Source organism: Podospora anserina, chromosome 5 (genome assembly GCF_000226545.1).
Source record: "Podospora anserina S mat+ genomic DNA chromosome 5, supercontig 9".
In the NCBI taxonomy this organism is placed as follows: domain Eukaryota; kingdom Fungi; phylum Ascomycota; class Sordariomycetes; order Sordariales; family Podosporaceae; genus Podospora; species Podospora anserina.
Genome location: NW_001914843.1, coordinates 937,752 through 949,467, shown reverse-complemented (window position 1 = coordinate 949,467; position 11,716 = coordinate 937,752). Strand labels below are relative to the sequence as shown.

Sequence of the window (11,716 nt, the reverse complement as noted above, 5' to 3'; positions counted from 1 at the left end):
GGTACCCGCCGCGCGCATGGTGCCTGAGTCGACCGGACACTGAGCATATCCGCGAACAGAGACGAGATGCTTCAGGGCTTTGTCGCGGGCCGAAGCTGGAGGATGCAGCCAGATGATTAATGTGCAGGGTGACTTGGCATTGCATTCCGCCATCTTTCTTGCGGCCGCAACGCCAAATACGATTCCCAGATCCCGATCGTGGCTTCGGGCCTTGTGTCATGGTCTTTGCGCCTGTTCCAAGACTGCTTTTCCAAGGCAGAGCGTACGCCGGTCCCCGGAAACCATACCATCCTGTCGTCTCCATGGCACCTCATTCGCCAATCCACACCCGACTCGCAACCTGGACTTGATGGGGGTAGCGTGAATTGGCCAGAAGATGCAGAATTGGAAGTTTGACAGCTGAAGAATCAGAGGTTGATCGGGCGTCAATAGTTGTCGTTGGCAGCTTGCTTATGCCCTCCCATCTGACTGGAACCGAATGGACAATCACTCCATATCACCCCCCCCCCTCCCTCGCATGCTGCTGCTTGCCGTCGAACCCCCAATCAAGTTGTTGCCCAACTGTAAACACCCTAGCTGCAGCCAGCTCCCCGGGAGGCACAGCAAATACCAAGTGTAACTTGCGAGCCTGCTCGGAAGCTCGAGACTGTGTATCGAAGTCCCCAAAATACCGATGTCAAGGTCGTCAAAGACAACACTCTTCTGTGCCCATCGTGGTACCGATCACAAACCTACCTGCGTCCGGTGAAGCGGAATCTAATCTGTCGACCACACCAAAGCTCTTCTACCAGCCAGTCCGGGAGCTGTGTCAACACCACCACGGGCCTACAAGCTGGGTCCCCGGACCAGCAAAACCGCATTGTTCTGGCGTTGCGAGGCGGTCTGATCTGTTGACGGATGGTGGTGCAGGGCAGTGTCGTGGTGTGGAGGGCGCAAGGTCTGGGTGTCTGGTTGACCGGTCTGCCGGTTGCAAAACCGGGGCTGCTGCCACAAGCAAAAATGTGGGGGGTTCGATGATTCCCCCCCCTTGATGAACGCATTGTGTTGATTTTCTTTGACGCGGCATTGGCGGTAAAACGGACCTCGCAGCTTTACCACCAACTGGCAACAACGACCATTAGGTATCGATACACCACCCAAGTAAGTAATTGCCGCGCCTCTGTGCCGCCTTGACAATGATGAAGGTCAGCAAGGTATTTTGTTGTAGGTATACACTAGACAAATGCCGGGCTTTTTGCTTCTTGTCTCTCTCTCTCTCTCTCGGTCATCAGAAACCAACCACAAGAAGTGGAGGAGGAGGGCGAATGGATGATCCCCTCTCCCCTCCCCCAATTCCGCTCAACCACCCACACCCGCACGACTTCCGCCGTCATTCCCAGCATGGCGGGGCCCTTTTTTTTTCGCGGCTGACCTCTTTTGGTTAATTTGGGGGGACCCCTGTCGACGATCTCCAGTCTGTCTTTTGGCTGGACTTGAGAGCGAAACTTGTCACACGACATTCTCTTTGATGTTCTCATCACAGACAAGAGAGAGATTTGGTGAGAAAGGGAAACTGATGCTGACCACGTGCAGCATTCTGGGAAGATGTTTCGCTTTTTTTGGGCAGTCATCTTTGGTGGAAGTAAATAATGCAAGTGATGCAGTTGAGTACCTGCCTACCTACCTAGGGGTGGTGTTGACCAGAGCTAAGTTACGATAGATGGGAAAGTGCCGAGGCGCGCGCGATGTCCCCGCCTCTCTCATCGGCCTCTGAATTTTTTTGTGTGCGTGGTTCTCCGGTTGGGCTGCTGTTGTTGGAATTGTTTGCTCAAAACTCCACAAGCACTGGCAAGGCCTTTCCAAAGATGTAAATCCGCAAACATTTTGGGCTATGCGGCAATCTTTTTGTTGCTTGCGGGCCTGGAACCTGATGATGATCACGATTTGTTTCCGTTTTTGAACCCAATGGTACGGTGTAATCTTGCGGGATGACGATGCCCTGATGTCAAGCTTGTGGTTATCCACCCCACATTTCGCGATGTCTTTTTTTGATGATCAGGGCCGAGAAGAGAGACATGTGAGGCGGACGAAAGTAGGTACCTAGGCTTCTGATATCAATTGTACCTACGTCAAATGTGACGTTGGGAAAGGGCGATCAGGAACATCACCAAGGGATGGATGAGGAACAAAGTGCGTATGATATGACATTTCTTTATTTTATTTTTGCAATAGGGAGAAAGCAAACTCTTTTCTCCCATGAAAAGATAATAAAAAACAAAAAAAACAATAAACTGATTTTCCTTCTCTCTTTAACGGAAAATTTTGTGTGCGTGTGCGGTGTTGTGGTAGCCCATAGTCCCAAACTGTCCCGGTTCCAATGTATATACAAAAACACCTCTCTCCCTCTCTTGTTATCCCGTGTAATAGTATTTCCCTCCCAAAAAAAGATATGAACCAATGGTATGTGTGAAAACTCCGGTGTCCCTTAGCCCTGAAAAAGTCAAGCGCTTCGCTTTGCTCGTGTAGCCCATGAATATATGACAAAACGGAAAAGAAAAAAAAGATGTGGTGAAGGACACTCAAGAAACGACAAATTTGTTTGTGGTGACGATGGTACAATGGAGAGGGCTAGAACCCCCTGTGGAGTGATGATGTGTTGTCATTCGGTGCGGTGGTGGTGGTCGTGTTGGTCGTGAAGTGGGCACCTTGATGGGTACAGAGTAATGTGTGTGTTCCTGCCACAGAAAAAAAACCGGACAAGAGGCGAGTGTGACGGTGACATAAGGCTTGGTAGTGTGGTTTGTTGTGTCGGTGGAGAAGTGTCGGCTTATTTGGCTTTTTGGCGTTGGGCGGCTGACGGAAAATACCACTTTTGATGCAGTGGGCTTGTTGAGGGGAGCACAGCACAACAGCACAGCACAAACCAGCACATCACAACAGCCGGAGGATTTGGTGTGACGTGATAGGTAGTTGTGTGGTGGTGGTGGTGGTGGTGTTGGTGGGCCGGGCTGTTGGGCTTCTGGACTGCTGTGTCTCCCGGTTTGTGGGACTCTGTGCTGTGTGCTTTTCGGCCTATTGGAATGCGAAGTGGCGTGCTGTGAAGTCCTGGCGTAGCGTAAACCCGTCCAGGTGTCGCTTCGGCAACGCCCTGTTGAGCTTCGCGAATCTCTCTTCTTTCGCGTGTCGTTGATGGCCTGATGTAATCCTTCCTCCACCTTCTGTTCCCTTCACTCCTTGTAGTCGTGGGTTTGTTTGTCGTGTCCTCTAGGTGTAAATGACAAAAGGAAAATGGGTAGATAGAGTTGTTGAGGGTTATTTAGTAGAGGGTCTGCTTGTTGGAGCGCTTGATCATGTTCTCCCATGGGGGGTAGGTCTTTGGCTTGCACTCCCCTGTTGAAGATGTGTTAGATGGTGGTCTGGAAAAAAGAGTGAAGTGATGAAGACATACCACAGAGCTCCTCTGCTCGGTACTCAAAGTGTGTGACGTTGGGTTGGCATCTCTTGTGAGTGAGAGTGTAATCCCGGCACCATTTGGAGGCGATCCAGCGGAAGTGACCGCATGAGTATTCTCGTTGAGTGTAGTCGCACATTTTGACTGAGTTGTTGTGGGTGGTTGGTTGAGGTGGTGGATGGAGGTGAAAGACAAAGCTGAGGTGGCTGAGGATCTGGTGGTGTAGAGTCTTGGACTCGATGTGGAAATCAGTGAGCTCGTAGATGTTGGGAGTGACGTGGGATCGAAAGTCAAGATAGTATTGTGGGATGTCGAGAGGAGTACAGTAGATATAGAAGCCGCAGGAGAGCTGTCAAGCCGGAGAGCGAGACCGGGAACCCATGCTATCGACCATGCATACTCGAAGCCTGGGTGTGTGGTGAGGTAGGGGTCGGGAAATATGCACTACTGGAGAAGCTAGCTTCAGTGGAGGATGCAACAGAGCTAGGACAGGGGAGGTACCTAGAGGTACCAGTCCTCCATTGTCAACAGGGGACGGGGGGGGGGGGGACAAGGGGACAGGGGCCAGCGATTGAGCCGGGCCGAGAGGGGTGTGAGAGAAGCGGGGGCAGGGCTGCCCTGGTGGGAAATGGAAGCTTGGAAGAAAATTTGGCAGCGTTCTTTTGGAGGTCCCAATGGAGAGAAACTGAGACAAGCCATGCTCGAATTGGTTGTCTCGTTCATAGCGATATCTTCCCTAAACCTAAAGCGGCATCTTTTGCAATGCTGGTGAAAAGAAGTCGAGCCACATCCGTCTCAGAAACCGCTCAGGAGGAGGAGCAAAGGATATGTTTGATGTTACGGATAGATAGGTATGCTGGCAGCAGAAGCGGGCAGGTAGTAAGTACCTGAACACAGGTATGGAGGTAAAGGCAGGTACCGGCCGTGATGCCTTGGAGAGAAGGAGGGGAACGAACAGCTGAGGTGCGGTGCTGAGGTGGAAACGGAGGGCGGGAGAGCCAGAACGGTCGGGACCTGGGGCGTTGAGGGGCTTGGCTGAGGTACCCACTACCGATTGCCGCAGTACCCTCACCTCAGTTTGGCTCACCATCAACCAGCAGCAGTGCCAGCGTACCAGCCCAACCATCATTTATTTGCCCATCATTATTATCAACTATCATCCCTCGGGCAGACCTCCTCCGCGCATTCCTGCTGTGAGCTATTGAGCCGCTGGGCTGTTCCATTGCCATCTCTTGTCTCTTGTCTCGATCTCTCGATACCCATATCGACTGCACCGGTCACCTGGGGCACTCTCGTAATACAGTAGAGAAATCAGAAAAGCCACAACAACTTCCAAGAACCAGGCATAGCGAATCAGCGCCTGTTTCGCAACCGCTATCCGTACAAGCCTAAGCACAGGCGAGAGGCGCGAGCGTCGAGGAGCGCACCAGCACTCGAGCACGTGGTGTCTGCCGTGTTGTGCGTCTGTCGCCAATATCGGTTGCGACATTGCAACATCGCGACAGTTGTCAGGGTGCGAAACCATGGGGCAAAAAGGCTTTACTCGGTACTTCGGTGCACCTTCCTCCATAGGGCTCTTCCGCAATGTGCCAATGCACCAAAATCACCAATGTTTCGGGACAGCGGAGATTCCGTTCAGGTGAGCGAGCGCGCTGGCCGCTGACCGCGCTCACTCCTCCTCTGCACGACCGTTTGACCCACACCGGTCAACAGAGGCCCTGCCATAATTATTATTCTCCTAGATTCATCTGATGTGTCTGGCACACAGACCCATGGATTTGCTCCCTCTGGATCTCCGTCGAACCGAATGCTTCGTTCTCCAGGTTGGGAACATGGAACTGATGAAATGACAAGCTTTCCCCAGGGCTCGTCCGTCCAGGTTCCTTCGGTCGCATTGTCGCTGTCACTCGCACCGCAACTCCGACAATAGACAAGCTGGAAGTCCCTCTTCACATGCCACTGATGCCGAAACCCCGAAAAGGCCATTCGGTGTCGAAGAAAAAAACGAGACGAACTCCTCCGTTCACAAGGAAAGTCCTGGTTGAGGCAGTGAAGGGGTCTCGGAGCGTCTGGCCCAATGGTGGGGAAAAAGCAATCGATATGTCAAAGCTTCATTCCTTGGGCTTGCCAGAACACGTGGAAAATTGCCTCGCTCTGCAGGCATTTACCTGGCCAAGTTGTCAGGGCCCACTTTGGAAGCTTTTTAGAAGCAGTGGAAGCTTCACCTGCTTCTGAAAGGACACAATCACGCGAGTCATCGCCTGCGTCTGTCTCATGAATCGCCAGAGCTTCATCCCACCAGCTCCGCTTCCACTGCCCAATGCCCCAGATTGGGCAGGTCCCGGTGCTATGTGGGGTTTTTCGGCTTCACCAGCGAAAAGAGCCGAAGATACCACCATCCTGCGACACCATCCCCGACGCGGCCGTTTTCTGATAGCTTCACCGAGAGAAGCTTTCAACTTCACCTTTCGTCTGCTATCAACAACAAGCTTCTCAATATGGCAGGTGATCTTGTTTGCAAATCCTCACCGTCCTCCACACCCGCGATGGCCTAGACTCTGAGCCCGGTGCTCATGGATAACCAAGATCACCGCAAAGGGAAGGATATCTTGTCGCTCAGCACCTTGATGGTTCACTTGTACGATCGACGCCGACATGGTCAATCTTCGGCCCATCCGAATGGCCCTGCCGAGCTTCCTTCGTCATCACCGTTGTCCTCGGCGATTCGGCACTCGAGATGTCGGTCGATTTTCCTCATGCTCGTTTTCACTTTATCTTCGGCTACCGCATTCTATCTCTTCTGCAGTACCAAGACATTGTCGAGGCTGCCCTGCAACGCTGAGGCTCTTTTCTGACGAGTAATTTTATCATTTATCAGCACCCAAACCTTTGACATGCAAGCCTCGAGCCAAGCTGCTATCCCTTCCTGAAAGACATTCCACGGCGCGACACTAAACTAAATTACCGAAACCATGTCACCGGGACCCTTGGCTTCACGATAGTTCCGTTCCCTCAGCTGAGATTGGGTTAGGCGTGCTATCATGCCACCGACGCTGGTATACTCCGTACCTGTTGCTTTGACCTAGTGGTCTCTGATCAGCATGCTATTGCTATAGCTGGATTCAGGACTTGGGGACTAACATCATTTTCTCCAGATACCATTGCTGGACATGACGAGGTATATGCGGCAAGTTGATTCTGTAATGCTGCTGCGCCGTATGTAAGTGTTATCGCTTGACGAGCATGCCGCAAGGGCCGAACCCGATAGGAGAACGGCCTCCTTTAGGTCGCAGAAGTCGTCTCCCCGGCGCGTTGGTGTGGTGCATGGTCGCGATGTCGTGTTGTCGTGATGAATACTGGCCAAGTAACCCCAAATGTCCGGCATAGGTACCTGCATTGCATACCTCGAAGACATGCCGGCACCTTGCTGATGTCACGAGCTGATGAGGCTATGTCAACTTATCGAACCCTGAACGAGGGGCTGGCCAATTGGACCGACGAAACTTGATTCCAGACACCGCCGGCATGGAGCTGGGACAAGCTAAAGGTCGCTGGCGGTCTTGGCCCGCTTTTCACCACGCCAGCATTCAGGTCAACTTCCATATTCGTCGACCTGCATCAGCAATAAGAAAGTGAGCGAAAGCGACATGACATCGAGTCGAGATCTCAGAATAGTCATGCCGAGTTGTACCTGAAGAATGGCGGGATCATGGCGGGAAAGAACCTTCCGTCTGGCCCTTTTGATGCATTGAAGCTGTTGGCAAGGATCGCCCAGAGATCACATTATGCAAACCCGTTGATAATGGAACAGGAGGGACAAGAGGATTGAAAAGAGCAGGAGCCATCGAGTCCCAGCTACCTCCAAAGTTCTTCCCGAATCTCAGCACTTTCACCGAAAGTTCCAGCACTTCATCAACGCGTTTTCTGGTCGCGACTTTCCTCACTCCTGGTTGGCTTCATCCCACCGGAGTCCGCTCCGACCTCAAGGATGTCTCCTTTCGTGGCGCGCAGATTTGAACCAATTGGGAACCAGATCTGCGGCCCCCCGACACCACCTCCCCGGCCAGCGTTAGAACCCTTCTGGAATGTCTCACTCACAATCGTGGACGTCCTGGGGCGGCCTTAGTTCTCCTGGTTCAATATCGCTTCATTGGGCTTCACTTGCGGGAAGCGAAACATCTTTGAGGGGGGGGGGGCCTTGTTTCTTATTAAGCCCAGCTGTTAGCGCAGCAGTAGGGCGCTTGCGGCCGACACTAACGCTTGTTACACCATATTGGGAGATGGTGTCGGATTGTTGTGCTGTGGGTGTTTCGGTCTATTCGCGGAGATCAGGTTGGTTTGGATCATCGCGCTGAAGGAGAAGGGTTTGAACTGGAATTTGATGAAGCTGTGTGGATCCCGTAGTTTGTTGGGATACAACAAGCTGTATCAGCTCAGGTACCGGCGGCGGGACATCATCACGGCGCCGAGCTATTTCAGTTCCCCACCTCTCCGGCTTGGCACGGGTGCCGTCCCTCTTCTGGCATTGACCGCACGCCGGCGGCCTGTGTCGGACATCGGTCACTTCTGAGGCCGAGAAGAGCACCTTCCGCATCGTGTCCCGCTCAGGTGTGTAGGATGACATCTGTCGATTTCCCCACACACCACAGCCACCCTATCAATCCTACCCGCTACCGGCACCTCATGTCTCGGTAATAATACGAGCCAAGCCCTCGCTTGGAATGAGCGGGAGGGAAGGATGGATGGGCGTGCCTTCCAAACCATCGGGCCGCGGTCTGATTCTTACTTGGTTTTTTGGTCGTGGTCTAAAATCCGAAGCTGCCGTTATGTCCACTTGAAACGGAAGAATGGCCGACATTATCGATCTCTTGTCCAAGACGTAAGAATAAAACAGCGCAAAGCCGATGTCGGGAGGGGTTGGGAAGGAAGCATTCAGCGGGACTCGCACTCGCTCGCGATTATCGCCATTTTTTTTTGTTTTCTCTGGATCTGTTTCATGATGGGTTGGTTGGGAAAATGTGCCGTCAAAACGTCCCGATGAGCCGTCGTGGAATTTATTACCTAAGGAGTTTCACTCGCAATACTAACGCGGATGGGGAAAGCGTCGTCGGTGGGTAATAAGGGTGCTGCTGCATGCCCACCCACACGACCAAGCTGAGAAAGGAGGGGGGGGGAAGAGCTCAAAAGGGACGAAAAGCCGATGGAACATGTCGACATTTTGGCTAGCGCTTGGGAGTTTGCGGTGGCAGGCAGATGGTGCTGCATATGTATTGTTCATGATGATGGGTTCCACTCTTCCCGTTTGGCGGGTTTTTTTTTTTTTTTTTTTTTTTTTTTTGGTTCAGAAGAGGTTCTGGACCGTAGCTCCGCTGTGGATGGGCATCTTCCGCTGTTTCCACTTTCCCATGTGGTTGAAGAGTGGGTTTGTGGAACGGTTGTTGTTGGAAAGAAAGGCTGGGCGTTGGGGTGGAGTGTGAGGCTTGGTGCTTGGTGGTTGATGCTTGATGCTTGATGCTTGGTGCTGGAATTGTGATGGATGCTACGGAGTAGAGTTCAGGACATTGACTGATGAAAAGATTGGATCAAGGTCAGAGCTTAGGTTGCAAACAGCAACAAGCCTTAATAATAGGCAGTCGATTGCTTTGGTTGGAGATATCATAAGCTTGGATGAGAAGAGACACAAGCTCCAAATAGGATAGGCTACTGCAGAAGAGCTGACAAAACAAGGCAGGGACAGGACGACAACTTAGCAACCTAAAGGTGCATTATCGGGACGTTGGAGTTGTAACGGCTATGTGGCTAGTCGATGGCGCAGTGACGGCGGTAGTTGAGGTCTAGTCATGCAGGTATGGCTTGTCAGGTACTGGCACTGTGGTGTTGGTGAGGGCCTCATTGTGACCCTGGGAATGATGTTAGACTTGCGAAAGGATGTGTGGCAGGATTGACAAGAGGCTAAAGATGCAGAGTTATCTTTGACAGCCTCACTCTTTTCCGAAGTGGTAGCCAAGCCTCGGTGTGACGGGTATCTCGGCTGCTGCAGGTGTGTCAGGATGACGGTTGGATGATATGCATGAGCCTCGGGCCGAGTTCCCAGCGTTGAGGTTCTTGTGTTATCGGTACGCTATTGGTAGTGGGATTGGCAGTTGGGATACGACTGCAGTTTTTTCTGTGAGAAGAGACCCCTTGGTTGAGGTGTTTGCATTTGGTGGCTACCTGCGTGTTGTCTTGGGCAGCAAGTTCCCTGGAAAGGTGATCTTACCCCTGAACATGACCAGTCCAACACACTTGCTTTAGCAGTTGTACGGCCCAACCTTTGCAGTCCAATTACCAGGCTGATATGAGCCCTCTGGATCACCAACGCACTCAGCTATTTCCATCTCAGTCAGCACACTGTCAAAACCTTGACTCTTCTTCGTCAAAGCAACTTACCAACAGTAACAAGCTTCAAGTTATTCTGGTTCGCCCAGTTGATCAACCACGGCGTCAGCGTGTTAACCGTTCCGGGATACACCTCATGCATGAGGGGAATATGCCCATTGCCACGGGCACCCGCCTGCTGAAACCGCTGCTGGGCTTGCTGGGGGCTGACGTTGTTCCAGTCTCCGGAATCAATGTCGTTGGTGATGACCTTGTAGTTCATCGTCTTCATCGTGTTCAAGAACTGGCCGCCGGTGTCGAGATAAGGAGGCCGCATGTAGGCGGGTTTGACGCCGACCATGTTGACGAGGGCGTCTTCGACACGGGTCATTTCGGTGCGGATTTGGTTGGCGTTCATGGAGCCCATTCTGTTGTGGGACCTGGTGGCAGGTTATTAGACTGATGATGGACGGGTGAGGTGGAAAGGGGAGTACTGTACCATGAGTGAGAGGCAACTTGATGGCCAGAGGCAAATGCCTTCTTGACGGCGGCTTCTTGGCGGTAGATACATCCGTACAGGGTACCGCACCAGAAGAAGGTGGCCTTGGCGCCGCCTCTGTCGAGGATGTCGACGAGCTGAGAGGTGTATGTGTATGGACCGTCGTCGTAGGCAAGTGCCAGCATGTTTGGCTGGCTGCATTTGCTGATGACGACGCCGGGGTTGACGGCTCGCTTGACGTACTCCAGTGGGCTCATCACTGGGAGGGCGCTGGCGCTCGTGATGAGCAGCAGCCCCGTGGTGAGGGTTTCTGCGAGCATATTGACTAGGAAGATGCAGAAGCAGATACTGGTGTAAAGGAAATGGGTGTATGTCACACGAGTGGGGATGGGGAAGTTATATCGAGTTTTTCCTTCCCAGAACACTCAAATACTGCTCTTTTCCGGGTCATGTGGGGGGCGAACGGAATACCGTCTCGAGAATATGGGTGGCGATTGTGGAGGGGAGAGCAGGGCTGTCAGCAGATCAGGGTGGCATGGATCATCAAAACTCATCTACACAAACCTGGGGTAACCGGCACTCTGGCGCCATGCGGCTGGTATTTTGTTTGGGCATGAAGCAAAATATCTCCGGCCCGATGGGTATGGTGCTGGTTAAATACGGATGGCTATACTAGCCGCCGATACTGCGGTTTTTATATTGATCATCACCAATCCAAATGCAGGGAGTGACTTTAACCGCTGTTGGGGAGTTGAACTCTTCATTTTCCTTTCCCGAGAATAAAGTCAGCCCGAAAACACTCACTGACTATGACGAAGTTGGTGGCGGATTGCGAAATATGGTAGGTACGCCAAGTATAGAAACTAGGGTACCTTAGGTGTATCTATTCGATCTCATCTAACCTTACAGGGAAGAAACGTTCAAATCCAAAAAAGAGTGAAAGCAACCAACTGAAATGCAAAAGTTCAACGGTGTGAAAGATGAAGATGATGTATAAATCTACCGGAATGAGAGGTGAAGTGGCTAGAAATACATGTGGTGATGAAAGCCCGGGCCGTGAGCAAAAGGCAAGAAAAGCGAGCAAAGAAGCAAAGGAAAGGCAAAGAAAATGCCTGCCAAAGGGCTTAAAGCCAACATCAACTAAATTCCGAAATAGTGATCAAGCACAGGGTAAAGCTTTCCAAACCCAAATTCGCAGGTCAGCAACCATGACCCTGCTGTAAGAAGGCCGCGTGCAAAGAGAAGACAGGGACAGAAGAAATAAGCGCAACGAGAATTAGCAGCCCCCTGCCATTTTCAATCGCGCCTTGTTGGTTTCAAAACACCGGTGTCATTCGCCAAAGACAGGACCGTCCATTCCCAACCAAGCAGAAAGGACACATGACAGCACATGATATCCCCTCTCCTGTTCTTTCATGCCTCGACCAAAG

The 11,716-nt window shown here is 52.0% G+C and overlaps 2 protein-coding genes across 2 annotated transcripts; both read right to left on the bottom strand.

Moving 5' to 3' along the window:
* Positions 1-3,295: 3,295 nt before the first annotated feature.
* Positions 3,296-3,569, bottom strand: PODANS_5_10110 (uncharacterized protein; the record flags this gene model as incomplete). The annotated part of the gene is made up of 2 exons (XM_001904805.1): positions 3,296-3,369; positions 3,428-3,569. 2 exons carry the CDS (start codon positions 3,567-3,569, stop codon positions 3,296-3,298), a joined length of 216 nt encoding a protein of 71 aa, XP_001904840.1.
* Positions 3,570-9,720: 6,151 nt separating this feature from the next.
* Positions 9,721-10,606, bottom strand: PODANS_5_10100 (uncharacterized protein; the record flags this gene model as incomplete). Its single annotated transcript, XM_001904804.1, has 3 exons — positions 9,721-9,797; positions 9,860-10,227; positions 10,287-10,606. The coding sequence occupies 3 exons, from the start codon at positions 10,604-10,606 to the stop codon at positions 9,721-9,723; spliced, it is 765 nt and encodes a 254-aa protein (XP_001904839.1).
* Between the last annotated feature and the right edge of the window lie 1,110 nt (positions 10,607-11,716).